General features: G+C 41.5%; 1 protein-coding gene across 2 annotated transcripts in view; it reads left to right on the plus strand.

Annotated features, from left to right (window-relative positions):
- DOCK1 (dedicator of cytokinesis 1) overlaps positions 1 to 15,033 on the plus strand; it is a 267,373-nt gene that overhangs the window by 49,062 nt on the left and 203,278 nt on the right. For both annotated transcript variants that reach the window (XM_030453110.1, XM_030453111.1), the window contains exons 18-23: positions 261 to 444; positions 4,545 to 4,642; positions 7,669 to 7,758; positions 8,309 to 8,409; positions 9,572 to 9,706; positions 13,151 to 13,259. In XM_030453110.1, coding sequence (XP_030308970.1) covers positions 261 to 444; positions 4,545 to 4,642; positions 7,669 to 7,758; positions 8,309 to 8,409; positions 9,572 to 9,706; positions 13,151 to 13,259 — 717 coding nt within the window. The remainder of the gene's footprint in view (positions 1 to 260; positions 445 to 4,544; positions 4,643 to 7,668; positions 7,759 to 8,308; positions 8,410 to 9,571; positions 9,707 to 13,150; positions 13,260 to 15,033) is intronic.

A 15,033-nucleotide genomic window follows, 5' to 3' on the forward strand; every position in this document is an offset into this window, starting at 1 on the left:
GGAGTATGTTTCATGTTTTAATTTTGGTGCTTATTATCTAGTTTTATGTGTGTTTTCATGGCTGGGCAAAGTTGCATCTCTGACCCTTTAAAATATCCCCTCATGGCTCTAATCTGTGGACAGATTTGTGTTAAATTACTGCTGTGAAAAAGCCATTTGATAGCTCAATTTCTGGAGCAAATATATTTTTTTCTTATTGCCAAGGCTTTTTACCAGGTATCTTACAATTTTTTCCCCTTGTATTTGAAACACTACTGCAGGCAGAAGCAAAGAAGCTGGAGGATGCCTCAACCTATTTAAGTCTGCCATCCACTAAAATAGAGTTGGAGGAAAAGGGACACTCTGCAACAGGGAAGAGCATGCAGAACCTTGGGAGCTGCACCATCAGCAAAGACTCTTTCCAGATTTCTACTCTGGTTTGTTCAACAAAGCTTACCCAGAATGGTGAGTTCACAGAACTCCTCACAGATGGAGTGGGGATGGATGGGCTGACTCTGTCTTATCCCTCCCTGTCTCTCTGAATGGATGGTGGGATGGTTGCCATGCAGTCCTGGATTGAAATGGCTGGATGCAGCAAAAGCATCTCCTGAGTGTGTGTTCTGTGCAGCCTTTCCCTGCCCATGGGCTTGGTTTGGCTTCAGAGCAGTTCACACCTCTAAAAAGCCAAAAGAATCCTGAGTGAAATGGAAGTGGCAATATTAATTTGTCATAGAGTTGAGTGCTGAAGGATGCTGAAAAGAGGCTCTGTGGCATTTTAGCTCTCCGTGGGCATGCATAAAAGCACTAAGGAAGAGAGTGAGTTTGCTTTTAAGAGTAGGCACCAGCATGGCTCTGCTCCCAAATGAGCTGTTATGTTATTTCCAAGGTGCCTTGTTTGTAATCTTTTGCCTGAAGAAAGCTCTGATGTTCTTTTGTGTTGGGCAGAGAGGAAAGGATTGAAGGAGAAAGCATTTCATGGAAGTCACTCTCAGGTTCACACATCCTCATGTGAACACAGACTTCCAGGAATGGAGTTAATGTATTATTTTTACATTTTAAAACTCACCTTGCATAGATGTCACTCTCAGGCTCACATATCCTCATGTGAACACAGACAGGAATGGAGTTAATGTAATTTTTTTTTTTTTAAATATTTTAAATCTCACCTTGCATGGATGTCACTCTCAGGTTCACACATCCTCATGTGAACACAGACGTCCAGGAATGGAGTTAATGTATTATTTTTACATTTTAAAACTCACCTTGCATGAAAGTCAGGCTCACATACCCTCATGTGAACACAGTTTTCCAGGAATGGAGTTAATGTAATTTTTTTTTTACATTTTAAATCTCACCTTGCATGGAAGTCACTCTCAGGTTCACACATCCTCATGTGAACACAGTTTTCCAGGAGTGGAGTTAATATATTTTTTTTTTTACATTTTAAAACTCACCTTGCATGGAAGTCACTCTCAGGTTCACACATCCTCATGTGAACACAGACTTCCAGAAATGGAGTAAAGGTTTTTCTTTTTATTATTTACATTTTAAAACTCACATGGCACGGATGTCACCCTCAGGTTCACATATCCTCACCCTCAGGTTCACATATCCTCACCCTCAGGTTCACATATCCTCACTCTCAGGTTCACATATCCTCATGTGAACACAGACTTCCAGAAATGGAGTAAAGGTTTTTCTTTTTATTATTTACATTTTAAAACTCACATGGCACGGATGTCACCCTCAGGTTCACATATCCTCATGTGAACACAGACTTCCAGAATTGGAGTTAACCTATTTTATTTTTCTTTTACATTTTAAAACTCACCTTCTGTACGTTTTTCACACGCATTTGTCAGCTGGTTGACTGCATCCAAAGGCTGGGAGAAAAGCCAAGCTGATGGCAGCCACCAAAGCAAATATTTCCCATTTCCAGCCTCTGCCCTCTGGGTGGTTTTTGTGCCTGGTTGCCATGGCACAGTCCCTGCTTCTCTTTGCTGCACCAGGAGTGGAGTTTTGGGGAGTGTGGGTGGGTCCTGGAGCCCTGAGTCATGGCTGGGGAGCAGCATCACTTCTCCCTGAGTCAGGAGAAGGGGGAGCTGGGTTCAGATGGATCTGCTGGAAGTCAAAGGATGAGGTGGGTGGGAAGAATGATGGATTTGTCACCTTAATGTGACAATCTCCTCTGTCCAGAGGGAAGGTTGCTGTTACCCTGGTCTGACTCTGTAGTCAACTCAGTTTTATTGCAGTGTTTTTCAGAGGCATCTCTCTCCCAGCACATCCTGGGTGATTTGGTATTCAGAGCACATCAGGTTCACTGCAGTCTGGCAGCCTTAGAGTCCAGAAGAGTGTTTTGCAAAAAAAAAAAAAAAAAAAAAATATTTGGAAATGAATTTGCAAGTTCACAGCAAAGATGGGATTGTAGGTCAGGAGTACAAGAGTGGGGTTGGGGACTTGGGGAGCACAGAGAGAGCAGGATGTGGAATTGAGCTGGTTTTGGTTTGTGCTGTGATTCAGGGTTTGGGTTTTTTTCCCCTCAGTGTTTCCCAGTGCTTGTTAGAAGTTAGAAGTATTTCACAGTGATCAATGTATTGATGTTGCTTTCACAGAACAAAGGTAAAATCAAGACTGAGAATTATTTCATGCTTAATTTACAAATAATTTGCTGTGAACTTTCTGATCTTTTCAGTGTTGCTGTTTAATTATGTTGTCTGGGAAACTTTTTTTCCAAGTTGCCAAAACCTTTTTTGTCTTCAGAGTATTTTCACATTATTAAGCAAGACCACCATATATCCTTAAGCAGTTTAGGAAAAAACCAAAGCACAATGCCTCCCCCACAAAAATCAGCATTAATTTCCTCCCCCAAGAATAATTTTTCATCTAAGACTTGGCAGCACTGTTCAGATTCTAGTTTCTGAAGCTAATTTTAAGTTCTGTAAAATGGTTGGCTACTGTTCTTTAACTTTCTTAAAAATTAGTAAGTGAAAATCCCTGGTACACTTCCTTGGGTACCAAAACTTGGATCCAAAACAATTTTCTCCTTTTGGTTATCTATAAGAGTTCTTTCTTCACCCTTCATTTGGGTTTGGCTTTTTTTTAGTAATTCTGAGATGCTGTTAATAAATCATGCATCTTTTTTCTGCATTGCATTTGATGTTGCAGACTTCTTTTTGTACATAAGGTCTTTGAACACTTACTTGACTTCAGTGCTCCAGGAGCCAGAAGTTATTAATGTTGCTTTTCTGTTAAAAATTGATATCCATAACATCTGAAAAATCTCCAAAATTGGAAACTTGGCCACTGGTAGGACTTAAGCTGTGTTGTTGGAGAGCAAATGATAGTGTGAATGATCTACTTAGTTACCATTTGAGCAGTTGGTAGTGATTTGTGGTGGTATAAAGGTAGCACATTTCTTGGGCTTTCCTTAGATTTGGCATTTAATTTGGAGAAAGAGGAGCAATTTGAAAACAAGCAAGAAAGCCCCAAGCTCCTCAGAACAAAATGAGATCAGGTCTTGGAGGCATCAGAGGTTGTTTTTCATCATCACATCTCAGCTTCTTCTCCTTTGCCATCTGAGCAGAAGAATTCTCCCTCCCTTACGCACAGGACTATGGCTTTTTCCTGCCCTTTTTCCTGCCCTTTTTCCTGCCCTTTTTCCTGCCCTTTTTCCTGCCCTTTTTCCTGCCCTTTTTCCTGCCCTTTTTCCTGCCCTCTTTCCTGCCCTCTTTCCTGCCCTCTTTCCTGCCCTCTTTCCTGCCCTCTTTCCTGCCCTCTTTCCTGCCCTCTTTCCTGCCCTCTTTCCTGCCCTCTTTCCTGCCCTCTTTCCTGCCCTCTTTCCTGCCCTCTTTCCTGCCCTCTTTCCTGCCCTCTCTCCTGCCCTCTCTCCTGCCCTCTCTCCTGCCCTCTCTCCTGCCCTCTCTCCTGCCCTCTCTCCTGCCCTCTCTCCTGCCCTCTCTCCTGCCCTCTCTCCTGCCCTCTCTCCTGCCCTCTCTCCTGCCCTCTCTCCTGCCCTCTCTCCTGCCCTCTCTCCTGCCCTCTCTCCTGCCCTCTCTCCTGCCCTCTCTCCTGCCCTCTCTCCTGCCCTCTCTCCTGCCCTCTCTCCTGCCCCACCTTCTCCTCTTTTTCCCCTTTCATTTTCTTTCTTTTTTCAGTCAAAGCAGAGCAGCTGGAACCATGAATCCTGAGGAGTCAGAGCCCTGTAGCTGTGGCTATCTTGGTGCCTGCCTAATGTCATTTTTAGCAGCTTTTTCTGAACACACACCTGGTGTGTGCAGCAAATGAAAGCTGAGGGGTCAGACTTGGCCTGGATTGGAGTGGTGACATTCCCAAATCCAGCTGCTTTCCTGAAACCCCTCCAGAGTCCTCTCTCTGCAGAAATGCTGTGCTGGGTTTCTGCAGGGTCAGGGGCACTCTGCCAATATGTGTTTGTCCAGTGAAATGGGTGACCTAGGGCATAAAACCTGTTTCCCCTGAACACAGTTACAAGGTGTGAATGAAAGGAAATAAAAAAGCCCAGTATAAAGTAATAAAAAGCAACATAATTGTTTTTTTCTTACTCCTAGTTGACCTCTTGGGACTTCTGAAGTGGCGATCCAACACAAACCTCTTGCAGCAGAACTTGAAGCAGCTGATGAAGGTGGATGGGGGTGAAGTGGTTAAGGTAAATAAGTGACTTTCTTTAGAAATAAAGTTGGTATCAGCATTTTGCTGAATCCCACATTTTGATGTATTCCTATCTTGTTCTTACCCTACTACCTGCCCCTCACCACTCACACTGCATATTAAGTTGTAACCAGGGACCTCTCAGGGCTCAGGATGCTCCCTGCATCAACATTTCAGATGCTGAGTGCTATCAAACACATGTAAAAGGAAAAGCTCTGAAAATTTAGGGTGGGTTTTTTTATTTTTTTTTTTTATTTTTATTTTATTTTTTTTATTTTACCTCAGCAAATTTTTATGTGCAGGTACATGAAGGCAAAGAGCGTTTTTCTTTGCAAGATTAAAACATCTTGGACCTTTTCCATGGTGCTAATAAATGTATTTTTCATGTGTTGGTATGGAATGCAATTCTACTGTGTGCTGCTGATACTTAAAGAAAAAAAAAATTATCCTGGAAATACTTAGCTGAGCCAAATTATTTCCATTTGTCCAGGCCACTGAGTGATGGCAGAGACCTACATCAAGACAGAGTAAGCTTTGGAAAGGACTAGGCTGGGGCTTTATTGCATGGGTGGTAAAACATCAAATCTAGAAGAGCATCAAAAGATGCCATGTATTGGGGAGAGATGTCCCTAAAGGCCTCTGGTGGTTTCTTACTTCAGTGGGTTGTAATTTAATTAATAGAAGCATAATGAATGCCTCATCTGGAAGTTAAAGCATCTGAGGCTACTGATATTCTCCTGTATTGACTAAGGTGAAAATAATATGAAAATAAATATAATTTATTTTTCAGGAAGGGTTCTGCTGTTGTATTGTGGATGATTTGACAACTAAAAACTTGTCACTGATGTTTGCTTCTGCCAAACACTGTCACAGTTCTGTTGTTTGTGGTTTTCCCTCTTCTCCACACCACAGAGTGTGCAGAGGTTTCTGCCTGATGGATATTGGGGGTTTTTAGCGTGCAGCACAAACAAGGTTTAAAGTAAAAGCAAGATCAGAGGGAGCTTTCCAGCTGGCTCCTGCTCAGCCCTCCCTGTGCTGTTGGAGCACTTGTATAAAATCATTCCCTGGGACACAGGGATCTGAGCAGAACTTGATGTATGCATAGGACAGAGAAGTCAATGCTTAGTATTGCTTTCTTAAAGTTTATTTTATTTGTCTCCTGAAGACCACTGTTTGTTATCCCTCTGTTACAGCAGTGTTGAGAAAGGCTTTGTGGAGACTGCTCTGTTCCATGCTTGTAGCATCTAGTTTGTAATTGTTGTATTATTTCATCTTTCTTTTTGTCCTTTGTGTTTTTAAGTATGATATATGGGACAGGCTATGCATACTACAGAAAGTACACATTTTATAAAACATTCCATCTTTTTTAAAGCTGTTTTTCTTTTTTTAATTTAGTATAATATCTCTGCCTAGTGGTGTTCAATTACCACTAAATAGAGATCAGCCTGGATCCTCATTCTGTGACTGAATGCTTCAGCAGTGTATGGGAACTGTAAATGTTATCTTCCTTTACCAGAGGCTGGGACTCTATTTATGCAGAGAGCCTACAGGATGAGAATGTAAACTAATAGTCTGGAAATACCAGCTCCCTACCTGAGAAATGTTTTCCTGCCACTTCATCCAACAAAAGCATCTCTCCTGTATTCCTGCTGTCACACGAGGTCCTTGTGAACACATTTAGAACTTGAACTCTTACCAGTGGAAGTCACTCAAGAGCTGGATTTCCCCCAAAACTGAAATCTGAAATGGGCTGCAAGAATTTTGACTATTCTGATTTTTTATTTTTTTTTTTGCATAAACTGCAGCTCCATGCTCCCTTGTTTTGAGGAAATCTGGCAGTGAGCAGTGTTTAATGAGCTGTTAAGTGGAGATTAATTCCTGAGATTTAGCTCAGGTTCAGTAGAAAGCCCAAGTGAAGTGGATTTGGGAGACTGGATGAAGATTTGGAAGGGAGGAAGGTGGGAGTCAGGCTGTTTCCCCATCTCTTCCACAGTGCACACAATAATCTCTTTGTCATTGCAGTCTGAGGAACCTCAGTTGCCTTCTGGTTATCCAGACCTTCTTTCCCAGCTACACCTTGTCTTGCCTACAAGGCAAAACCCAATTTTACTTCATTTGAGGCAGACTTGTTGGAAGGATCTGTGTTGAACCCCTTCTTTTTCAATCACAAAGCGAGGCCATGATGACCCCATCCTCCTTCATCCTTGGAGAGGAGCCCATGGTGCTTTTGTGTCCTCTGGGGGAAGAAAAAGCTCAGCCAGAGAATCCCAGAACCAACCTGGGATGCACTGATGAGTATCTCTGCTCTGTGCACGTCCCACTTGTCCCTGGGAGGAAATGCTCTAACCACCCATGCAGCTTCTGTCCCTCTGCTTCATCTGGGTCCCCTGACACTAATTCTGTTTTATTTCATGTTACACAGATCAGGGCATCCAGCAAGTGAAGACTCTGCCCCTGTTCCAGTGGTGGAGGAGTTGGGCTGGGGCAGGGTTCCCATGTGTGCTCTGGTTCCCATGCCTGCATGTGTGCTCCCCCTTGAAATTAAGGTTTTCTGGGTTTTCTGGCAGTCTTGAAGTGATGTCCTGGGCTAAAAGCCACTGTGGGTGACTTGATTTATTTGGCATGAGACTGGGTTGCTTGGCTGGCTTGTCCTCTGACCCATCAGTTTTCAGAAGCTGCATGAAGTCGCTGAGTGACTTGGAACTGAGTGTTGGTCCAAGTTGTTGATTATTGCATATAAATAGATGAAACTTGCCCTTCAGGTCTACTAAGTGTGATTTCTGACTTTTTATTTTGGTATTTATTTTGTATTTTGTATTTATTGTGAGTGATACGGATCTATAATCAATTTAACTAAAAGTTAAGTTGCTGAAAACCACAATGCTCCATCTTCAAACTTCCATTTGTGCAAGCTAACTTTTACAGAAGTATTGACATCTTAAAGCAAGTATGTCTGTAGAAACCTGTGTGGCCTAAATCTCTTTTTTTTCTGTGATATCTGATGACTTGTGCATCTATTTCTAGTTTCTTCAGGATACCTTGGATGCACTTTTTAACATAATGATGGAGAACTCAGAGAGTGAGACATTTGACACGCTGGTGTTTGATGCTTTGGTAAGTTTGAATTGGGGATGGAATAAAATGTGAGTGCTGCAAAAAGAAATAAAAACCCCCATGGTTTAATAATTATTAAAAATAGAAATTAATAAACATGGGTAGCCATGGTAAATGCTAGAATGACATTCACTGATGAAACAGCTCTTACTAGCTGTTAGTTATTGACTATTTAATTTAAAATGTATGGAAGGTTTTTTTATTGTATTTGAAATTTCAGTTGGACTTGATAAAAAGGGGAAAAAGGGGTGGATTTCATCCTGTCCTCCTTCCAGAAAAGATGGGAGCAATTGAGTTGGTTGTTTTAGTGGATTAACAGCAGAATTTAGGACAAACTGTTTTCTTTGTGACAAAACTTGGTAATGAACAGGGAGTTTTCAAAGGACTGGAGAATTTTAATATATTGGGAGAATAATAAAAAGCCACAGCCTGGGTGTTAATAAATATTACCAAGTGTCTCATCTGAAAGTGACTTTGGGTGAATGTGCATTATTAGAGTGGCTTTGTTGAGGCTAGTGCAATAATTATACTCTTTTTTTTTTTTTTTCAGGTATTTATCATTGGACTGATAGCTGACAGAAAATTCCAACATTTTAATCCTGTCTTGGAAACCTACATTAAGAAGCATTTCAGTGCTACATTAGCCTACACGTAAAGCTTAAAACTTAATTTTTTTCTAATGTGACTTGTACAGTTTTTCCAGATAATGTTATTCTCTTACTTTTTTATGTAGTTTAATGAGGAATTTGTCCATAGAACTTGGGAAAGTATTAGGTTTGTGATGAAGGTGAGGTGTAGAACATCTTTTCTCCTGAAATAACAGCATAATTCATTAGCAAGGAGGTTGTTTTTATCCTGAAGGAGGGGATGAGCTGAAGGGGACCCTTCCTTTTCAGGCATGGGGAGCATCCTTCCCTGCCTTAAATACAGGGGGGCAGAAGCAGTTTAAACTGGAGGATGCTGGAAGGGGTGGATTCTGGCATGACTGGAGCCCAAGGACCTAATGGATCCATAGCCTCTCCCTGCCTTTTATTACAAGTTTAGGTGCAGAAAGGTTGCATTGACAGGATCTAAGTAGTTACTTGAAATTCTTAGGCAGTTTACTCCTGTTAAAATGCACATATGGCAAGACACTTTTTCTTTACTCAGTGTTATTTTCTGTTAGTTGTACATGGTAATTCATACTTTTGGTGTGAATGTTGAAAAAGTGTGGCTAGGATGATGTGAACTGGGACAGCATTGAAATTGTGATTTATATTCATTGGAAGGGAGGCAGTTAAAATGATCCTGTTTTCCAAATTATTTCACTTTCAAGTCTGAAACTTCAAAATGTGAAATGAGTATTTCCATTGTATGCATTTTGAGAAATAAACTTCATAAATCCTAGCCCCAAATCCATGGCAAGGCTATGGAAAGGGGAAGCTTTGTTTAATGAAAGCTCCCATTTTGTGTTTTGATTTTTAAGTGTGTTTGTATTTCATTTAATTGTTTTCTTTTGCTTATTAGAAATAGGTACATCTTTATAATAGCATAAATTTGAATACCCCTAAATATCCAGCAAAAAATAAGTCTTCCTGAGGTTTGCTGCATCTCCTGTATGCTGGGTGGTGTTATGATCTGTATATTTTTTCTCAAGAATAGGTTGCAGCTACTAAGCAGCCCAAACCAGAGTGTAATGTGTTGAGTTTAGCTGCATAATTAATTTTGGAACTTGATGGGCACTACTCGAGGCACAGAATTGTTCTTTTAAATGTTTCAAACTTGAAGCTGTTCTCTGCATACCTATTTGTGCCTTGTTTTTGTGTTTAAACAGAAAACTGACTAAAGTTTTAAAAACATACGTGGATAATGCTGAGAAGTGTGGGATCACTGATCAACTCTTCAAGGCTATGAAGGCTTTGGAGTACATCTTCAGATTCATTGTGAGGTCCAGGATTTTATTCAATCAGTAAGTATGAAACCATGCTGAAACCTCCAGCAATTCCTGTTGACAATTTTCTTAAAAAAAAAAGTGCCACAGTTACACCACCAAATGAAACTTAGTGAATATTGCACTGTTTAGAGATCCCTTTAGCTGTTAGGATTAATTTCTGTTCCCCAGGACTCATCCAGGTTTCCTTAATCCTGGAGCCAAGCTGCATGGGAAGCAGTGAGCACAAAAAACCTGTGCTGAGCTGAAATGTGGATCTCACCCAGCTGGTAAAATCCTGTGTTGTTGGTCTCTGAACAAATAAAGTTTGCCACTTTTTAGTGAACTTTTATTAATAAAACTTGTGGCTGAAGTGTTGAAGGTCCTGAGTGGCCATAGTGCCCTGTCCCCATCCAGACACTGGGGTTTGCTGGTGGCTTTCCTTAGATGGCTCCTGAAGTCTGGGAAGAAATTATGGAAAATTTTTTGCCAGAAAGCAAAGGAACAGCTTTTGTGGGTAGGAAAAATGACATTTGTCCTTGCATGGTGCTCACAGGGCTTGAGGAGAAGCTGTTGGGTTTGCAGAGGGGTTTATTCCCAGGCCAGGTGTCTGTCCATAAAGCCAAGCATAAATAATGATTTTAACTTCATTTAGAAGTCAGGAAATAGACAAAATATGAAAGTTAACACAAGTTGATGATGTATTCATCTTCATTCAGATTCAATCCTGTTACAACTTGTGATGCTAACAACCTTATTACAAGGGATTTATGTTGAGCTTGGAAGTTACCACCTCCACCAACCTCTCTCTAAATTAGAGATTGTAATTTATTTCTGCAGGAGGCTTGCTGCAAGGTTCATTCTGTCACTTACACTGTTACAGGTCCTGCAAATCACTTTAGAACAACAAGACAAAAAAATAAATAAAAATATCTCTCTTACAGCAGATTAGATTTACAGCCAATATCACCCCCTAGGATTGGCCATTGGACTTTCTTGTGCTAAGCACTAATTCAGGGGGCTTTAGCACTGGAAAGACACAGCTCTTAGTGACAGGGGATTAATCAGCAAAGCTGCTGAATGAGACCATGATTTGTTCTACTGTAAGACTTAAATCCTGCCTGAGGTCTGCAATTTGAAATTATTATAATGCAGGAAGTGTAGTAGTCTTCTGAAACACTGTTAGTGCTTCCCTGAGAAATTGTGAGGAGCAAGCAGAATATTTGATTGAAAAAGATGTTTTTAATATGGTAGTGGGCTGAATATATGGAGCATTTTAGTAATGTGATTGAAGGCAAGATTCAGTTTGAGATAAATACACAGTAGCCTGGTTCATTTAGTTAAAGGCTGGTGCCAAATCTGTTTGTTCTATATATCAAGGTTTATAAAGGCCCAATGTTGTCAGTGAGCTTCAGAAATACCTGGATTTGATTTACTCAGTAATAATCCTGGTGGTTATATTGCATTACAACAGGCTTAAAATTCTAAAGGCTGTGCTAGAAGGGTGAACTTGGTGTGGTGCTGGTTTTCTCATAGCTCCAGTGGTTTTGTGCATTATCATGTGTATTAAATAAATATGTTAATTACTGACAGTGGAAACACATTGGTGATGAACTTGTTTGTTAATTTTTCCTTTTTGGGACACAAAGCTTTTTTTGTCTTAAGGAGTTTGATTTATGGCTCTTTCAAGTTTATTTCCTCCTGATATTGGTGTTAGTTTCCCCTCTCTAATCTGTTCAGGGGGACCCTGAAACCCATTATTGAAATTAGGAGTTAAAATAAGAATTTGTCCTGCATAACACCCAGTGTTGACCTTAAAGGGTAACAGGCATTTGCAGAGCAAAAATAACACAATATTTCAGCATTCATTCCCCCTGGGTACTGGTTAAATAGCTTTTTTTAATAGCTGTGGCTCCCAAAGGCTTCTGAACACAGCACTGGAAACAATACACATCACTTTCAGGGTAAAGCAGCAACAATTCTGAACTCCATGCTTACCTTAAAAAGATAAAAGGCTCTTCCCTACCAGGGGGTCCATCAGGGAATCTCCAAACATGAAGATATCATACTCTGTTTGTAGGAAATGCCTGAGTGTGGTGCAATCCCTGAGCTCCAGACCACCTCCCAGACCTTCTTACTGGGTTTTTCCCCAGAAAAAAAAAAAAAAGGAGGAAAATGGAGGGGAGGTGAACTCTTGCTGGGAGCTGCTCTGATGGGTTTTGGTGCAAAATGTGTGGGTGAGCTCAAGGACAGAGGTGGTGGGAGCCCAGTTGGTGTTGGATGAGGCTCGTGGAGGCAATCAAAGCCCAGCAGATAAGGATGGGCTCATGGACACTCCTGTTGGGATTTGACCTTGGTCTCTGGTTCTTCTGGGCTGCTTCTGAGCACAGATCCTTTTTTTGGGCCTTGTTAAGTCTGCATGGCTGATGTTCATAAAGCCCATTTGCAGCAGCCCTGGGTGAGATGGGTGTGGGTGAGGCAGAGTGAATACTAAAGGATGGGGGAAACATGGGAAAGGATTTCTGGGAAGCTGGTGGCCTTCTTCCCTTCCCTTTTCTTCACAGGGAGAGATGCCTCATCCAGCACTTCAACCACAGTCCATGCCAGATATAAAATATTAAAGGGAATTTTAGGAACTGTGCTGTATAGAACCAGAGTACCAAGTTCTGCAGCTTAGCTCTGTGGGGTTTTTGCCTTTGGGGTTGCTCAGGGTGGGTTTTATCCCCCTGCAAGCATCTCACAGAGAGAGACAGGGGTTGCTGTGGGCAGGTCAGGTCTGAAAAATCCCTCCTTGAAGGCACAGGGACCCACCTAGCAATCTTGGGCTGGGGATTACTCATTCTTCTGGGGCAGTGGATGTGAGTAGATGGGTTATTAAATGCATTTTAATTTTAGTGCTCCCTTCCCGTGGGGTAAAAAGGGTTTTTGGTTTTTTTTTTCCTCCCCAGCAAACTGTGAGCTGATTGGCTTTTTCTTTCTTTCACAGAGCTTAAGGTCACTCACCTTGGGCACTAGTAGGTTGTAATGATTGCTGGCAAGTTGTCTGGATGCTTTCTGGCATCCACATCAGAGCTGTTTGGTACTGGTGCTGCCAGCCAGCTCCTAACTCTTGTGCTGGGTGAAGAGACTTGAGCCCAGTGCTGCCTGGGCACCTGGAATTGGGTCATGGCTGAGGGATTCAGCATGGCTTGAAGGCATAAACACCAACACTGGATATGGCATTTTATATAGGAAGCTTTAAAATAAAGAAATCTGATGTTCTGCTGGCCCAGCTTGGTCAGTTTGTCTGGTTTTATTTTTTGATTTTGGGTTTTTTGGGGTTTTTTTGTGAAAGCTCTTGGTTCAGTGAAGAAACTTGTCAGAATTCTGGAACTTTTTTAAAAAAAAACAGTAATGCAGCATATTATCTGTCACCTAAAGGTTTTGAAGAACTGTATTTCCATTTTAGTTGCAGTGTGTTTATGAAACCTAATTATTTTTCAGGCTGTATGAAAACAAAGGAGAAGCAGACTTCAGGGAGTCTCTGCTGCAGCTCTTTAAGTCCATCAATGAGATGATGAGCAGCATCTCTGATCAGACTGTCATAGTGAAGGTATGTGCCCCCCAGGTCTCCATCCTTGCTTTACTTCTGAATCCTAAACCACAGCTGGGCAGTTAATGAGGTGTTAGGCTTGTGTTTGTACCCAGAAAAATACTTAACATCAAGCATGGTTAATTCTGGGTGCTTCTGGTTTGTAACTATATCAAGAATGCTTCAAAAAAGTAGGTTTACTTAAATTGCTGCAATTTCCTCACTTTATTTTTAAGAGAGTTTAGTTAGGGGTTAAATGACAGCTTATTTGACAGCTTATAATTAAAACCCTAAGTTTTTTTTAAGGCATTGCCTGTAAGATGCTGATGACAATGTAAGTGATTTTATTACATGATGCATATTTATGTTTTATGCATATTTATATCCCAGGCTTCTCAGGAGCTTCAGCACAGTATCTTAAGCTCTAGGAGATAATTTTTGATGGCAAATCAGTTGACAGTCAGACTCCACCCCACACCCCTCTTCTTCTGTCCCATTAAAACAATATCTGCCTCTGGAATGGGGAGTGTGGGCTTTGAGCTCAAATGAACACAGGCCTTGACATCAGAGGAAAAACACTGAATTAAAGGACTTTTGGGGTCTTGCATTGAGAGGAGTCTGAGGTCAGAGTGCCAGTACTGCTCTCCTGTTCTCTTGGTAAAGCTCTTCATAAATCTCTGACAGCATGGGAAGGTCCAGAGGGTGTTGTAGGAACACATTTCCTAAAGCTGCACCTTGAAGTTCCCTTTGTGGTTCCCAGGAGCAGGAATGGAAGGACCTGAGTCTGGGCATTGCTCTGCTGGATCAGCTGAAGGCTGATTATAAAAAATTGGGGTTGAATTGGGGAAGAGCTTGACAGGAAGGCTGCTCTTGCTGGGATGTCAAGTGGTTGTGTAGGAGAGGGAACTTTTAGAGCAGCTGGGAGGTAAAAGAAGGCACTGGTGAGAGACACGCTGGTCCTGGGTAGCTGGGTGCATCCTGGTGATGCCAGGTGAGCACACAGCAAAAAGAGAGAACTGCTGAGTTTGAGGATTTTAAGGAGAGAGGCTGAGACTCTGTCATCTGATTAAAAAAAATAAGGAATATTGCATGTTCCAGGAAAGCTGAGTTTCCATTTGTCTGACCAGGCATCTGTCCTGAGTGGAAGTTGGGAAGTTTGAGGCAGGGATTCTGTGTGCTCTCTGGTGCTTTACAGATAGAAAGTTTTCTGATTGTGAGGGTAGAATGCAGGAGTGACTTTCCTGGCATTCATTTGAAGATGGCAGATGAACATGAGCTTTTCCCAACACTTTATGCCTTGAGCTATAAAAAAAATACCCTGAACAATAGGTTTGGTTGTCTTCATCAGAGACATGAGAGAAGACAAACTTCCTAGGAAAGGGCAGAGGGGTTACAGAGCAGCAGTGCTGGTCCTGGTCCAGGTATTATTTCACTTTCAGATCTCTGCAGTCCTGTGCAGAGCACATCTCTGCATCTGGCCTTGTGTCTCTGAAGTGTGCTGGTAGGAAAAGCATGAACAGATGAGCCAGTGAGGGCTTGTCTGAGAAATGTGTGTGTGTGTGTGTGGGAATGCCTTTCAGAAGCCCTTGACAACCTTTCATTCATTTGTTCTTCATTGCTTTCATCTCTTTTTGACTCTTAATTACTTCTTAGGAGATGTAACTGTTGGTATTGGCTTTTTGCAGCCTGGGTGATTGCTTTTATTATGTTCAAATATCCCCTGAAGCTCTACAGGGTTTTTTTTCCCTTCAGTAACTAGAAATGTGTAGTTCTATTACAAAGAATAAAATTATTG

This window comes from Calypte anna, chromosome 6, assembly GCF_003957555.1.
Source record: "Calypte anna isolate BGI_N300 chromosome 6, bCalAnn1_v1.p, whole genome shotgun sequence".
Taxonomy (NCBI): domain Eukaryota; kingdom Metazoa; phylum Chordata; class Aves; order Apodiformes; family Trochilidae; genus Calypte; species Calypte anna.